The 15,651-nt window shown below is 40.2% G+C and overlaps 1 protein-coding gene and 1 long non-coding RNA gene across 4 annotated transcripts in view; one reads left to right on the plus strand and one right to left on the minus strand.

Annotated features, from left to right (window-relative positions):
* Positions 1-13,706, plus strand: part of HDAC10 (histone deacetylase 10) — a 56,911-nt gene extending 43,205 nt beyond the window's left edge. For all 3 annotated transcript variants that reach the window (XM_089684511.1, XM_089684515.1, XM_089684523.1), the window contains 6 exons: positions 1,175-1,260; positions 3,315-3,371; positions 3,530-3,614; positions 11,345-11,533; positions 11,683-11,845; positions 13,421-13,706. In XM_089684511.1, the coding sequence (XP_089540637.1) occupies positions 1,175-1,260; positions 3,315-3,371; positions 3,530-3,614; positions 11,345-11,533; positions 11,683-11,845; positions 13,421-13,428 (588 nt within the window). In that variant the 3' untranslated portion in view covers positions 13,429-13,706. The remainder of the gene's footprint in view (positions 1-1,174; positions 1,261-3,314; positions 3,372-3,529; positions 3,615-11,344; positions 11,534-11,682; positions 11,846-13,420) is intronic.
* Positions 1-15,651, minus strand: part of LOC149472855 (uncharacterized) — a 166,108-nt gene that overhangs the window by 133,295 nt on the left and 17,162 nt on the right. The gene's annotated exons all lie outside the window — the stretch shown is intronic.

Here is a 15,651-nt window from a genome sequence, read left to right on the forward strand (position 1 = left end):
CTCCCATCTTCCCACTCTGTCAACACTCTGCACGCGGCCTAGTCTACTCCCTTCCTCGGCTCTATTCGCTCATATTAGGTCAGCATCCTGGTCAGCAGAGACCCTGCCCCACTTACATTGTCCCGCAGCTGGCACACACCATGTCCAGGCTATGAGCACCGGTGGGCTTGGGATGACCTTGGATGAGGGTCTGGGGGGACCTCTGCTCCTGCTGGAGGGTTTTGGCTATCCCTCACTTCTGCTCCCTCTACTACACTGCCTTGTGCCTGGATGTAATTGGTACAGAGGTGTGTCCAGGGAACAACTGCCATCACAAACAGCTGCACACAAGCTCATGTCATTCCAGACAAATGTAACTCTTATTTGTCTAAAGCATTATTTTATTATCCTTGTCATTAATAACTAATTTTTTTTACAAATCATAATTAATATGTGTCCATAAACCCATCTCTCCTGTTGCTATCTGTTTCCCCTTTCTGCTACTCCCACCTTCTCTTTGGCTTCTTCTACACTACCCTCCTTTCATGACACTGTAGTTACAAAGTCGGTCAATCTGCGATAAGTTTTGATTGCACGTTAGACTGTTACTATCATGAAATGGAGTGACTTTTCTGCTTTAGTCCTCATGCACACTGAACGTATTTACAGCTGCTGTTTTTGGCTTTTGACGTTTTTTTTCTACAGCTAGTAAACCCCCCAGCATGTTATCCCATGTGTCCATGCACACATAGGCTGTAATCAATGTTTTTTGGCTGGATAAAAAAAACCCAGGACTTGTGGGTTTCTAGAAGAGTTTTTAGCTGTAAAAACGCTCTAACGCTGAAAAACATGGTAAGAGGCCGCAAACCGGCGTTTCTGGACTTTTTTTGACCAAAACCAAATTTTTGTTTTTGGTCAAACTGCTAAACGCAAAACACAGGTAAACGCCAATGCAAAAATGCTAAAAAAGCTGAAAACTCACTTTTTAACGTGACTTTACAGAGGTAATGTTAATAGCGTTATCAAAACGTCCAGTGTGCATGAGGACTTAATATCATTTTTACATATGACACTAAAATCATCTAAATGAATGAAATAAATTAATCTAAAAAAATAAGAGATTTTAAGTTTACCAGTTTATATCAAATGTATGCCAGAGTGCTTATCGGTTCACATTTTCTTTTTTTTCTGTTAGACAAAAAATTGTATTGCATTATCCTCAAACTCATCTCTCTCAACCCAAGTTGCATTGCAGCATGTTACTCGCTTGAGCTTGAAACGGTAGGTTATTTTGAATGTCTTACAAAAAAAAACAAAAAACTTGCACATGAATTACCACATTGGTGTGTATGCATACATGTGCTGCCTTGCAATGCTTCATGCTGGTTTAATCAAGTTGATTTTCTGTTACTAGAAAATTTCTGGTAAGTTTTTAGCAGATTAGAATGGTGGGCTTCTTTTCATTGCTATGCATTATCCATTTTAAATTTAGTGAGTGGCCAAGTAGTTCATGTTGACATCAAAAAGTATATGAAGATGGTCATAAATGCAGAGTCTGAACCACCAGACTTGACCCAAGTTTAGTCCTATTTTGAATAGGCAGCATGGGCCCCAAAAGAAAACTAGGTAAATTGTGTACCATTGCAAATTGCTATCAATAAAGGAATCAGCTTAATGTGAACGGGCTAATAAAAGCAAGTTTCACCTTAATTGATATAGTTACTACACATCACTGCTGTTACTCTGTTATTAAAAGGAACTGGTTACAACTAGGCTTATGCCAGAATCTGACTATTCAGAAAAATGTTGAGGGTGCATAACTGTGTCAAATATCAAAGTTCTTTAGGAATAAATGTAGACTACTGGTTTTGATTATGTAACTGTTTTATGCATTTAGGTGTGTGTGTGTGTTTGTGTTTGTTTGAGTGTTTGACAAGGCAACATCTTTGCGTTTTGGGTGATTTCTGTCCCCTGGCATTTTAAGTCAAAGTTGGTAGATGTTAGGCTTAGAGAAAAGGAAGGACACTAACTTGAGAAAAGAGATCACAGCACAAAATCTTGAGAACAACACACAGCTATGTGCCATTTAAGGTGAATGGCTTTGCAGCGATGGCCTGGCTGCACTCTGGTAGTCTGTGATGCTTATGCATGCCAGTTTGACATGTCAAGAATTTTCCCACTCCTGTAATGACCACTCGCAGAACCAGGGACCAGGAAGTGGAGTGTTAAAGACTTTAATGTACTGTGCTATACTGGGGCATGATTTCCTTTTCTTCAGAGATTTGTGGATAAAAGTCAAAAGTAAAACTTAATGCAAAATGTTTTTATCTATTTTAGATAGAGTAAGAAAGGGTTAGAACCCCATCAGGTGTTCCCTGCTGAACTTCAATCCATATGTTGCCATTTAAATGTAATTGCCACAGGCATCACGTCTAAAATTGAAGTGTAACGGAACGCAAAACCTTTTTTTTTTTTTTTTAGTTTTGAATAGAGTGGAGAGGGATTAGAACACTTGTTAGCTTTTATTGCTGTCCTTGTTAAGGAGATTCAGCCTCTCTATTTGTCTTGTTTATCGTTCGTTATCAGTGAAAGTAAAAGAAAATCCCAAATTTCGGGTTGTCCCCAGAAAAGTAATAGATGGGAAAACTAGTTCTGGTGACCTGGGAGTCCCCGAGGAATTCCCTTAATTTGCAGGGATTTCCTCTCATTTCCCATTTCGCTATGGCACAGGAAGTGAAGGAAGATCTCATCAATGGCACACAAACTATGAGAAAAAAAATACTGGGGTTATAACGCTCTCCCTTGCTCTATCCAACATGGGAAAAAAAGTGTTTTGCATATAGTTCTACTTTAAAACTTACCATAGTACCAGAATGATCATGACTATGGCACAGGGCTGATCAGATTGTTGTGCGAAGATGGCAACCTCTGTAGCTCCAGCTCATGTATTGTGTCTTTAGAAACAGAAACATATCTATAGGAAGAGTTATTGCTAGGTTTTACTATGTGTATACACAGTGGTTTACAGCAAATGTTTTCACTATCTTTGCAGCGTTAAGATAATACTTCATTAATGCACAGTAGAGCTTTACCAGTCACAATGCAGGGGAACATGGAATTAAAAGTCTAAATAAAATGAAGGCAAAATACTTGGTCTAACAGAAGGAAATGTGCCAGGTATGGGGTTCAGGAGCATTAAAAACTCTGGATGCTTGCCTGTCTTCCATTTTGGATATGATTTTCATGTGCACATACTAAAAGATTGAGGACCAGGGAATATCTGTTTACACAAGTCTTAAGAAGTTCTTAACTATATATTTATTACTTATAAACAGGGTGTTATGTGTTGGTATTGGAGACATGGATCCTAAACTTGATACAACAAATGATGGGTAAGTTGGCAATTTTTGACTACAGATTGAGCTGGCCTTGTACATTTTTTGTTCTTGTTAGGGCATTATGCAAATTTACTATTTGTCATTTTGTATACAAGTCTCTTTGAGAAAATATGAATACTTAAGTAGTCATTAATATACTGGTATGTTTGTAGGAAAACTCTTATGCTCATTATATCTGAAGACAAACCAACTGAAAGGGTCCATTCAGACTATAAATACTTTCTAAAATGGAACGAGGTAAGTAAACTCTAAGTTGACATTACACATCCCCATTAACACCGGCTGTACCCAGACATGCAGAATGAAATTAACTGGCATATTTCCCCATCAGTACCTTAGGAACAACATTGCTTAGGTTACTGGCTCTAGGCATTGATTGAGGCCACAGAGTCGCTTCCTGCCTTGTGTGCATATTACTGAAGAATTTTATCATCCCTAGTTATCAAACCTGAATATACTTTTTATTTCACAAAAGTTTTATGGAATTTTGGTTTTTGGTAAAATGCACAGCAGATATTTGCGTGGATCAGCATGAAGAGAAGACATAACAGAAACAAGATGAAGTAACAGCTCCAAGTAATACTACATGCTATGAGTAAGGTAGTCTGGGCAAAGAACAAACACCCTTATGGGAATTTCTCTTAGGTAAGACAAGAATTAGCCTTATATAAATAGAGGAAAAGTGGCAATATAAATCTAAATTGCAAGGAAGCATGCTGAATAGGAGAGAGGGAATAGGAAGAGAGGAAGTAAAGAGAAAGTATGTACAGGATAAAAACTTGTTGGGGTATGGGGATGGGTTAAAAAGGGAAATAGCAAGGGGGGAGGTCCCTTGAGGCTGGACCAAACAAATAAACCAGCGTATGCTGGTCTCACCAGCTATAGAGAGAGGAGGGATTGGTCCAGTTTCATGTGATTATTTTAGTCCAACCACAGGGTCCAGACCTTGAGAAAGTTAGTGTGGGTATTGGTTGCGTAATTGCTTGTGCCCAAGATCTTGAAAAACCTTAAAGCTCAAAAGGACCTGATAATAGTCAAAGCTGCCTATTGTTCTAGCATGTCCTAATTTATTTTTCCAGAAACTTGAATTAAAGAATATTTATTAGTCCTCATATATTATTGTGACCTATTTCCACATTGATCAGTTGTTATGCTATTTTTTTTATGTGTCATTGGCACATCTGAAGGGGCACAGGGCCAGCATGGTCTTTGAGACTTCAAGAAATCCAACCTTGAAACTAGTCTTTATAGATGCACATGTGAAAGTAATTCAGAGTGTAAAAAACACAATTTAATTCAGTTATGTAGTCACTATGGTGACACTGAACTACTCTGATGACATGTAAATGGTAAAAAAAAACCTCAAAAAAATTATATATATATATTTTTTACCTTTAGGTGCACCCTGAAAACCCATCTCTTCAGGGAAGCCTACCCCACCCTCACCTAACAGCCGATCTCCTCCACTCCTCCTACCACTCCATCCCCCAAAGCCACTTCCTCCTGTACCATTATCCCCTCCCTTCTAGATTGTAAGCTCGAAAGAGCAGGGCCCTCGAACCCCTCATGTATTGTTTTGCTGCTGTATTGTCTCATGTACTGTCTCCCACTATAATGTACAGCGCTGAGCAAACCTTTTGGCGCTATATAAATACTGTATAATATTAATATTGGTAAGTATAGTGGTAAGTTTCTTGTGCACCATGGTGCCAGTGAGTCTCTGTTTTACACCAGAAAAATTAGTTGTTTAGGTAATGTCTGGCTGCTAGCAATGTAAGCCCCCACCCATGCCTACTGAGATCTGAGATGGGTCTGTGTAATAACGCCTTTGGGGATTACAAATAGTATTAATAAGCCCATCTCAGCATTTTATATACTTGTATCCAAAAGAGGGGCCTTGGGGGAGGACCACCAAATTTAAAAAAAAGGTACCAAACTCTCCGAAGCCCAAAAGGCAAGTTGGGGGAGCACTGGGAACAAATTTGGCTTTATGTTCAGGGGTCATATACCAGCACAAAAATACCTTTTTTTTTTAAATATATATAATAATAATAAATAATATGCATTTTCTTCAGCAAGTATATTAAGAGAGCATTTTGATTTGGTTATCCACATTTTGTTACAGTCTGCTTGGTGAAGGGTTTTCCCACTTGTCCATATATGGAAATTTAGCTGGGTCCATGGAGTCTTTGAGTGATACACATATAGCTGAAACTAAGCCCCTAGAATAGGAATCCTTCAGGAAGTAGTTTTCAAAAGGTGTTAAGTGAGTAGGACATTCAGTTTGGCATGTGACAAGGCTAGAGGTACAGTATAATGTTTTGTTTGAATATAACAGAGCTCGTACCCCTTGGGTAAATTCCAATTTTTCTTGCAGTCATTGATGGACAAAGCTCTTCTGAATCTTGACCATAGGGTTATACCGACACCTACAGGAGTAAGACACTAGGCAGAAAAGAACTTGGCACTGCCTACGGGCAGTCGCTTCTGGCATAAAAATCCCTTTCTGGTATAAGCAATCTAGTTTTTTTTTTCTCTGCCTAGTGTTCAGGAGCGAGGACCTGGTTCCCTGCTGTGATCTGCAGTTCCATAGCTTTTTAATTTTTTTGTCTTTTTTCCTGGGATGTCTTCCTGTAAAGACCTTCTGTCAACAGCCGGGCGACGGGCTGGATAATATAGATCTAGTGCTCACCCAAGTGTGGCCAGCACGCGCTCAGACTTTTAGCTAAGTACTTGGTCGGCTACCACATGCCTCATTCTGGACTGGGGCAGCCAGCTAGTTAAATGTCTCTTGGGGACACATATCGCTGAGCGCTGGAGTCCGTGTCAGTGTTACCCTGGACGACCGCTCCCCTCACTTTGGTGGAGAGTTCTGTCTTGCAAATGTTACCTGTACACACACTGCTGGATTGGTAAGTAGATACCCCCTCCCCCAGACTCGGTGTGGAACGCAGGTACTCCCTTGGGTGGTAAGTCCTTATGGGGTCCCCCACCCACAGGCTTGCTCTCCTGCTACTCCCCTCCCCCTAGATTGTGTGGGGTGGGCACTCTGTTGTTATAAATGTGTATATAGACTGAGCTGCCAAAAATGTGAATCAAAACCACTTAACAATTTGCCACATGTGAAATGCAAAAAATAGAAAAAAATTATATAAATGGACAACCTGAGAAAATACAAATCATGTCCAATGTACCAGTAAGTCCCATCCAAATAATAGTTGCTTGAGAGCCAAAAGATAGGTGAACAGGTGCTGGTGGCATTAGTAACAGAAAAAACTGGTGACCACTTCCAGCTGTTCCAGGTGACCCCACATGGATTTGCACTCCCCACAATGGATGGACCTTCTATTACTAGATAGGTCTCACTGCGCTTTTTTTGGTTAGACCCACTCTGTGTCTTGTCACCAACCTGACCATTCACATGTACCAGGAATGCAATACACCACCACTCAAAAAACAGTATCAGGGAAAGGTTTCATTGTGCAAAGCAGCCGACTTTATGAAATCATATAAACCTAACAATTACACCGGTGCCTAGGAACTGGCACCAGGTACATACAGCACTTGTTGTTAAGATGGCTGCCACCGCCCTGAAATCTGAAGCTGGCTTGCGTTCCAGGGATGGGATGGGATATGATGTAATGTATTGGCTGGGGAACACCAGTTTCGTCTGTAATTGGTCTAAAGGAATTGCTTTGCACCCCGGTCACATAGGATGTGACTTGCAAATCGCATGCCAAGTCACACCCTACTGTCCGCAATTAGAGTGGTCATATCTGTGCAGTTCCGATTTGGAACCGGACCAATTTCTAAAGTAGTGCATGCAGATGTCTTGCAAATTGCACCTGAAATCCATCCACTTGGTGGTAGACTCTCCTCTCCGGGTTTCTTCTAGCAACCTTATACATCTAGGATGCATACCTGCACTTTCCCATGTGTGAGGGACCTGCAGTTCCAATGCTTTTGGGAAAGCACTTGTGACACTTCCCTTCAGACTGACTGTCTCACCGGGTGATGAACAATGTGAGGAGTGCAAGATGCTCCCTGCAGGGCTTTGAATGGGTCTGGAACCAAAGACGTCAGGCCCAAAAACTCCAGTCTCCTGTTCGGGGAATATTCTTGACTCAGAGCGGGCCAACATGTTTCTCCTGGTGGACAATCTCCGGCAGCTTTGGAGTGTGATCCAACTACTCTTGTCCCACGAACGGCCCCGTCTTGCATGCGGAAAGTAGAAATCTTGTCCAAATTAGACCAATTTACAGCTCGCTAGACGAACTGATTCATCAGGAATGATCAAGGGCCTTACTCTTATGGTGGTTCCAGTCTCCTGCCCGGTAAGCCGGGTAATACTTCCTCCCCGTTCTCTGAACAGTCATTACTACGGATGCCAGCTTATCTACTGGGGAGGATCCTTGGGTTTGAGATCAGAATAAGACCATTGGATTGTGGAGGAGGTTTACCTGCTCATCAAGGTCATAGAGCTGAGACCATTTAGGATGCCTCGGATGCACTGGCCTACCCTTCTCCACAGGCTTCTGGTCAGTATCCAATCAAACAATGCCCCCACAGTAGCCTATGTCAACCACAAGGGTGGCACGTGAAGTGCGGCAGCGGCGCTGGAGACTTCCCGCCTTTTGCAGTGGGCAACTTTTTTTTTTTTTTTTAAAGAAACTTGTGGGAAAAAAACACCCTCATTATTGTTTGTGACTTCATGGCCTGGCATCAACTACTAAGTTTTCCCTACTCTATCCAGAACTTAAAGCGGAGCTCCACCCAAAAGGGGAAGTTCCACTTTAAGGGCTGTTCCCCATTAAGGATTGGCACCTTGGCTGAGCGGGTACCCAAATTTGACAGGTACCCGCTCCCACTTCCGGTCCGATTGCCTAGGTGATCGGGAGTGGAAGGGGTCCTCCCTCCCTGTAGTCTTTTGGGACACATGACAGGTCACAGAAGACTACAGGACCATTCACAAAGCGCAGAGCTACTTGCACGTGCGCAGTGGGTACCCAGCTGTGAAGCTGCAAGCTATCACAGCCAGGTGCCCACACTGAAGATGCCGGCCTCCTGGAATACAGGACAGCCGGTGAAACTAACTGCGGGGGACACACTATGGGACCGACGGACAGGTAAGTGGCTGTTTTTCAAAAGTCAGCACCTACAGTTTTTGTAGTTGCTGACTTTTATTTTTTGATAGGTGGTGTGGAACTTTCAAATAAAGAATGGGAATATCCTCCTGCGCTTAATATGGATAAGTCCCTATCCTAACAGCTGCTATCACTCTGCCTTAACCAATAAGTAATAAAGTATCAAACACAAAAATAGTGAAGCGCTAAAGTGAATCCCTATATACACACACAGTGCATATAATATTAAACGAAAACCATACCTCATAAATTAAATAAATCCGTGATATGAAATAATAAATAAATCAATAAAAAAATCAATAAAAAATATAGAAAAAATCTTTCCTTGCCCTTAATTATTTCTTCAAATCAATCAGTGATACAGAATAGAAAATCCATAATAATGCAAATAAAACAGTGATGCAAAAATAAAATCTGTGTTAATTAATATTCTAAAAGAATATATATATATAAGTGATGCTTTCAATAATATATGTGACAACCTAACAGAATATAAATAAAAATTCATAAATTGTGATTCTCAATTGAATATACGTGATTAATATTAATTGTGAAAAAAACATACATTAAGCTATTAAATAAATGATCCACTAAATCTTGTGATGTTTAAATATGAAAATGTGTCCACAAATGAACAAAAACAGTCCATGCAATAAGGTGAAAACGACACTCAGTGTTCTTCACTTCTAGTGCTCAAAAAAAGAAGAAATCCTCCAATGGCAGCAATGCCTGCTCACCTCCCCAACTCGACCCGCAAAGGGCCACAAGGCTATAACTCTCCTCCAGGTAATCCTTTGCTTCCAAGCAGCTCAGTAAGGAATCACAGGACCTCCACTCCACCTCCTCTCAAACGTCATATAGGACACAAACAGAGCTTCCCATAGTGTAATACCGTTTATTTAAGACACTCCATATAACATACTGTTTCCACTCACATGCGTTTTCTTAATGGAAAATGCAATCCTCCTCATTCCCTGGGTGCATTCACATGTAAATAGGGAAACCAATATGGCCGCTGTGCTCGGACATCCGTCCCCACGTGACCGGAAGTGATGTGTCTCTGGGCTGGGAAAAGCGTTCCGACGCGTTGCGTCACGTGCGTCGTGACTTCATCAGGGTACCGCCCCCCAGTGCCATAATATGTTTATATAGGGAATGGTCAAATTACCATTCCCAATAGAAGGGCGGGCTCCCGGCGGCCATTTTACCGGAGCCCATGAACCTAACCCCACTCATGGGGGATAACCTAATCATACCTTCTCCCTTAGTAGCCAAATACAATCTCTACTACGGTATATATACCTTCATGGTAATGGGCTCCGGTAAAATGGCCGCCGGGAGCCCGCCCTTCTATTGGGAATGGTAATTTGACCATTCCCTATATAAACATATTATGGCACTGGGGGGCGGTACCCTGATGAAGCGTCGGAACGCTTTTCCCAGCCCAGAGACACATCACTTCCGGTCACGTGGGGACGGATGTCCGAGCACAGCGGCCATATTGGTTTCCCTATTTACATGTGAATGCACCCAGGGAATGAGGAGGATTGCATTTTCCATTAAGAAAACGCATGTGAGTGGAAACAGTATGTTATATGGAGTGTCTTAAATAAACGGTATTACACTATGGGAAGCTCTGTTTGTGTCCTATATGATGTTTGAGAGGAGGTGGAGTGGAGGTCCTGTGATTCCTTACTGAGCTGCTTGGAAGCAAAGGATTACCTGGAGGAGAGTTATAGCCTTGTGGCCCTTTGCGGGTCGAGTTGGGGAGGTGAGCAGGCATTGCTGCCATTGGAGGATTTCTTCTTTTTTGAGCACTAGAAGTGAAGAACACTGAGTGTCGTTTTCACCTTATTGCATGGACTGTTTTTGTTCATTTGTGGACACATTTTCATATTTAAACATCACAAGATTTAGTGGATCATTTATTTAATAGCTTAATGTATGGTTTTTTCACAATTAATATTAATCACGTATATTCGATTGAGAATCACAATTTATGAATTTTTATTTATATTCTGTTAGGTTGTCACATATATTATTGAAAGCATCACTTATATATATATATATATATATTCTTTTTGAATATTAATTAACACAGATTTTATTTTTGCATCACTGTTTTATTTGCATTATTATGGATTTTCTATTCTGTATCACTGATTGATTTGAAGAAATAATTAAGGGCAAGGAAAGATTTTTTCTATATTTTTTATTGATTTTTTTATTGATTTATTTATTATTTCATATCACGGATTTATTTAATTTATGAGGTATGGTTTTCGTTTAATATTATATGCACTGTGTGTGTATATAGGGATTCACTTTAGCGCTTCCCTATTTTTGTGTTTGGTGTGGAACTTTGCTTTAACAAAAGGAGAACTGCCTTGGAGGTAAAGTCTCCATGTCATATCTGAAGTATTCTATAAGGTGTTTTGATTGATATTTGTAAAACTAGTGCAGCTGGAAATTAAGCAGTGCATGTTTTTATATAGAGTAGATAATTGAATTGGGTTATTTAGGTGCAGAAATGTCCTGTGCTAGTGTTAAGGCCTCCTAAATCCATAGCTGTGCAGAGCCTATTGCATTGAGGTGTGACCCCAAAGCTCAAATACACATGTGTGTGTGTATATAAATATAAATAAATAATGCACACACACACTTTTATGGTAGAGTCGGTCAGTGGGAGATCTTCTCACATCTCCCCGCTGGCACACAGAGTGATAATACAAATGCGCACAATGTGATTACCGTGTGCTCAGGCACACCTGGTACACCCCCTGCGCACACTTATGTCTGTCACATTGTGCTATTTCTTCACAGAGCCCTGCAGAAGGCAGCAGCTTCTTTTATGCAGTTTTTCGATACATCCTTCCACTGGCTTACAGCTACCAGCCTGATCTTATTATCATATCTGTGGAGAATAACAGGAGCATTGGTACAAAGGATATTCTTCTGCTCACTAGCCTGCTGCAAGGTTTATCTGAAGGAGCAGTTCTTTCTATTGTTCCGGTAAGTCTAGCCATGAACTGTTTAATACATGTTTTGGAATAACTGTGGTAACCGGTCACATATTTAACCTGAAATAATGAAACACCCAATTATTGATGCAAATGAGTGTTCTAGCATGTGTTTTTTTAATTCAATGTTGTTATTTTCAGGAATCTGAACTGGAGCTGACAGGGGCCTTGTGTAATGTTCTGTCGGGCTGCCACTCAGAAATGGACTTTGGTCCTTACAAACCTCCTACTGAAGAATGTGTACAAGACTTAAAAGATGAGGCAGCAGTCATGGAAAAAAAATGGAAATTACTACAGTGTTTTGGTGGGTTTTGTGTACCTTTTTATAAAAGAGTCACTGTAAAATGTGTCATTAACCTTTTTGTTGCAGTTAAGCCAATATTCATTTTCTTATCTTGATTTAAATGACATTTCAGGTATCTTAAACTTTTAAATATTGTATGATTGGGCTTATATATGTAAGAACTATATTTAGTAGATCTTTTAAATAGCTTCAAAAGTAAGAATTCTTTAAAACCAAACTATGACATAGTAGGATGGTAGAAATGTTTGCAAAATAATTTAAGTAAATGTTTTTTTTTTTTCTATTTTAATAGTATTTTTTAAAGTTTGCAGCTTTCTGCCTACCAAAGCACTTACAGAATTGACGTTTGTGCTACCCTATTCATTTGTTAGTTGTATAAAAATTAGAGATAGCATTTTGAGCTCTCAGAGCTGTGAAATACGTAGCCAGTGCAATGGATTAGCATTACAATACATGTGCTCCTTAAAAGACTAATGCCGGAGATACATGGATCAAAATTTGACCGATTCAGCAGGGAACGGACAAATTTCAATCCACATTTGGGGACAGTGGGTGTACAGAAGTCGATCTACCAATTGACTTCTGTACAATCAGCCTGTCGGATAATGCCATGTGATAAGTGCTGCAGGCTACAGCTGGCAGCCCTGATCATTGTATCCTGACAGCAGGAAAGTCTCTCTACCATCAGAACACAAAAGCTCAGCGGGAGCGATTCCCCCGTCCACCTCAAATGTGTGTTTGAAGAAAAAAAAAAAAAAAACTGAGCTGATTCCCCCAACCTGGTTGAAGTTAAAGAATTGAATCATCTTTGGTCTGCTGAAAGATAGCCATAGAATCTATGGATTGAAATGTGACCATTTCAGGAGGAACTGGCTGAATTTTCACCAGTCCTGTTTGAGAGCAGGGGATCTACTGATCGATTGTTCACAAACAGGCATGCTGGAAAACCTTAGTTCGATCAGTGCTGCAGCACTGATCAGTGTATTCTGATGTCAGCTGAACTTTTCTGCTGTTGGAATACAATGACACAGCGGCGAGGATTACCACATCCACCTCAGATGTGTGGGTGGGGAAATCAGTTCAGTTTTAAAAAAACTAAACCATGTATGGCCAGCTTTATTACTTTTTTTTTTTTTTATAAATAAAGAATACAAAAAAAAGGATTATCGGATCATCTCAGCAGTAGTAAGCTGCCTTACAGCTAATGTTGGTGCCAGCAAACATTTATCTTACATATATTCTTTATACGTTTGTTAGCCAGGCATAGAGTACCGGTAAGTACTTTGCTTTCACAAATTGGACAATATCTTGTGTACCTGCAAAAGTAGTAGTGTAAACAAAAAAAACCCTGATATTTTATATTTGGATTTCTGTAACTTATAAATATATTCATTTTTTTACTGTTCTGAATTATTGCTGTGCCTTATAGGTATACTCGGTAAGAATAGTTGGTAATAATTTAAAATTAATTGAAGTGCTTTTTTTTTTAACACTATATGTTTGAGGTTTCTGCTTCATCCATACAGCTCAACTATTATTTCTATCTAAAAATATTTTTTCTTAATTTTTATTTAGCAAATTAGAAGATTTGTAATTGAAAACCAAAGCAGGAAATCATGAAAAGGACATATGATGGTTATCAGCAGTGTTTCAAGACAAGTCTGAAAGCAGGTCAAGAGAATCTTTGTATTGCTTTGGAGAAGACTGATTCTCAGCAAATTCCATAGGATTGTAAAACTATTGTTAAATTTCACTTACATTAGCTTTTTTTTAAAAAAACAAACTAGTATATAAAAGTCTGTACGAACAGATTTAGGCCTGTTATGTAAAAGAAAAAAAAAGTAAAAATTGACAGAACCATTGTTTGTTTTTTGTGAGTTTTTTTTCTGTTCAAAAGTTTATATTCCCGTTTTCATAGTTTACATACAACAGTTGGGAAGAATGGGTAACACATTTAAGAGCATTGACTAATCAAGAGGCTGAGGCCTCCCTAACCTAGGCCAAATGAGCATATATAGCAGCTATAAACCTGTACTGTAGATCATGAGCCGATGGATAGTGTATGCAGAAAACAAGGTGTCCTTTGCAGCATGATGAGAAAACAGCAGTAAAAAAGAAAAGAGAAGCAAGTAGGTGGGAAAGGAGGGAGAAGAGCGGTCAGGTTTGAGGAATGTGGTTCCCAGTCTTAATGGTAAGGCCATTATTGGCAACAAATAGTAGGCACATGACTTTACGGTTCAAGCAGCGTTGAGTCAAAATTTGTGGATAGAAACTTGTCTGTCCACAATTGCCAAATTTTGGGAAACAACTGTGCATAGAGGAGTCAATCTTGACATGGATCATGGCATGTGTAACTCTGTTTTTAACTTCAATCAGGCAAAGGGTGAAGGTTTTCCAGGCAGCCACTTCTGTCTGTTTGGCTGCCATTTTAATTTGCAAAAGAAGTTTGAATTCAGAAGATATGTCTGGGGGATGTGAATTTAATATAAAAAATAGATTTGCCCAGTATTTTAGATTAGAAGATTAAAGACCTCAGTCTAAAGCCTGTGAACTGTGGAGCATGTCCATCTGACATATAGGTGCTTTCCCAAATCCTTGCAGCCCCAAAAGCATTCAGATGGCTAGCGCGGTACATACTTAGAATTGCGAGCCAGAATTGGGTAGCAGCAGGAAAGGGCTTTGTATGAGGTTTCCAGTGCAGCAATATTCACCAAGCAGGACTTGGTGGCCAACCATATCTCAGTCCAGTGTTCTGGTTTGACAGTGATACAGAGGTCAGGATGGGGGCCTTGAAAAGAACTTAGGAAGCATTGTGAGATACAGGGTAGAAATCAGTACCAGAGCATGGAGGTCTTTTTCACAAACATACTCAAACAAGGTAAGCTGACCTATGGATGAATGGGAGGGAGAGCTAGTGAAGAAGTGTTTAATTTGAAGTTAACAGCAAAGTTCTGATGATGGTAATTGAAAGCTCTGGCATAGAGTAGGAAAAGGGAGAATAGCATAGGACAATGAGCTGAAGAAAAACCTGCACGCTGTTTAATGTGGTCCCAAAGGGTTAGTGAATGTAAAGTGATGTGATTTGTAAGGGTCCATGTACTTCCGGGGTCAGCCAAAGGAGAATACGTAGTTGTTGGATCACACTGCTTCTAGACTTACCCATTGTTAGGAATCCGCAGCAGGAAAGGACCAGATCTGCATGGCTACACTTATGAAACTGAGACCAGACCGTGCATGCTTTAGGTAAGATTTATTTACAGTGAAACCAAAATACATCCAAACACCGCAAATGTTAAGATACAAGTGAACAATAAACCGTGTAACAAAAATAACTAACAACCTAACTAAAACGATATACACAGTATATCTAAAATGAGAAACACAGATCACAGGGAATACCGGAGATGCAAGGAAGGGTGGAACCAGGATGGGGATCAGGAACAAGGAGAGCAGATATAACAACAGGCTACAGGATGCAGGGCAAGATCAAGGGGCATGATAAATGGCAAGAACCATTTGACTAGCAAAAGAAAACACTGACATGAAAGGGAAAGGTAGAGGTGGAACTAAATATCCTCCCACCAGCCAGCATAAGGTGGAAACTGATTACTGGGATCTGCTGGTTGCTGGGAGATGCCCGCTGGCGCACACCAGAACTACAGTCTTTCACTCTGGGAAACATAGTGCCACCAGCAGGTGATGCAGGTTGACGCCCATACAGGGATTTACCTAGTTGCATGCACTTTGGTCAGCTGGACCATCTCAGTGGAGTGGTAGTACTTAATAAGGTGGGGGAGCACTAGGCC

Source organism: Staurois parvus, unplaced genomic scaffold (assembly GCF_062004578.1).
Source record: "Staurois parvus isolate SC_StPar_1 unplaced genomic scaffold, SC_StPar_1.0 ptg000019l, whole genome shotgun sequence".
NCBI classification, from domain to species: Eukaryota; Metazoa; Chordata; class Amphibia; order Anura; family Ranidae; genus Staurois; species Staurois parvus.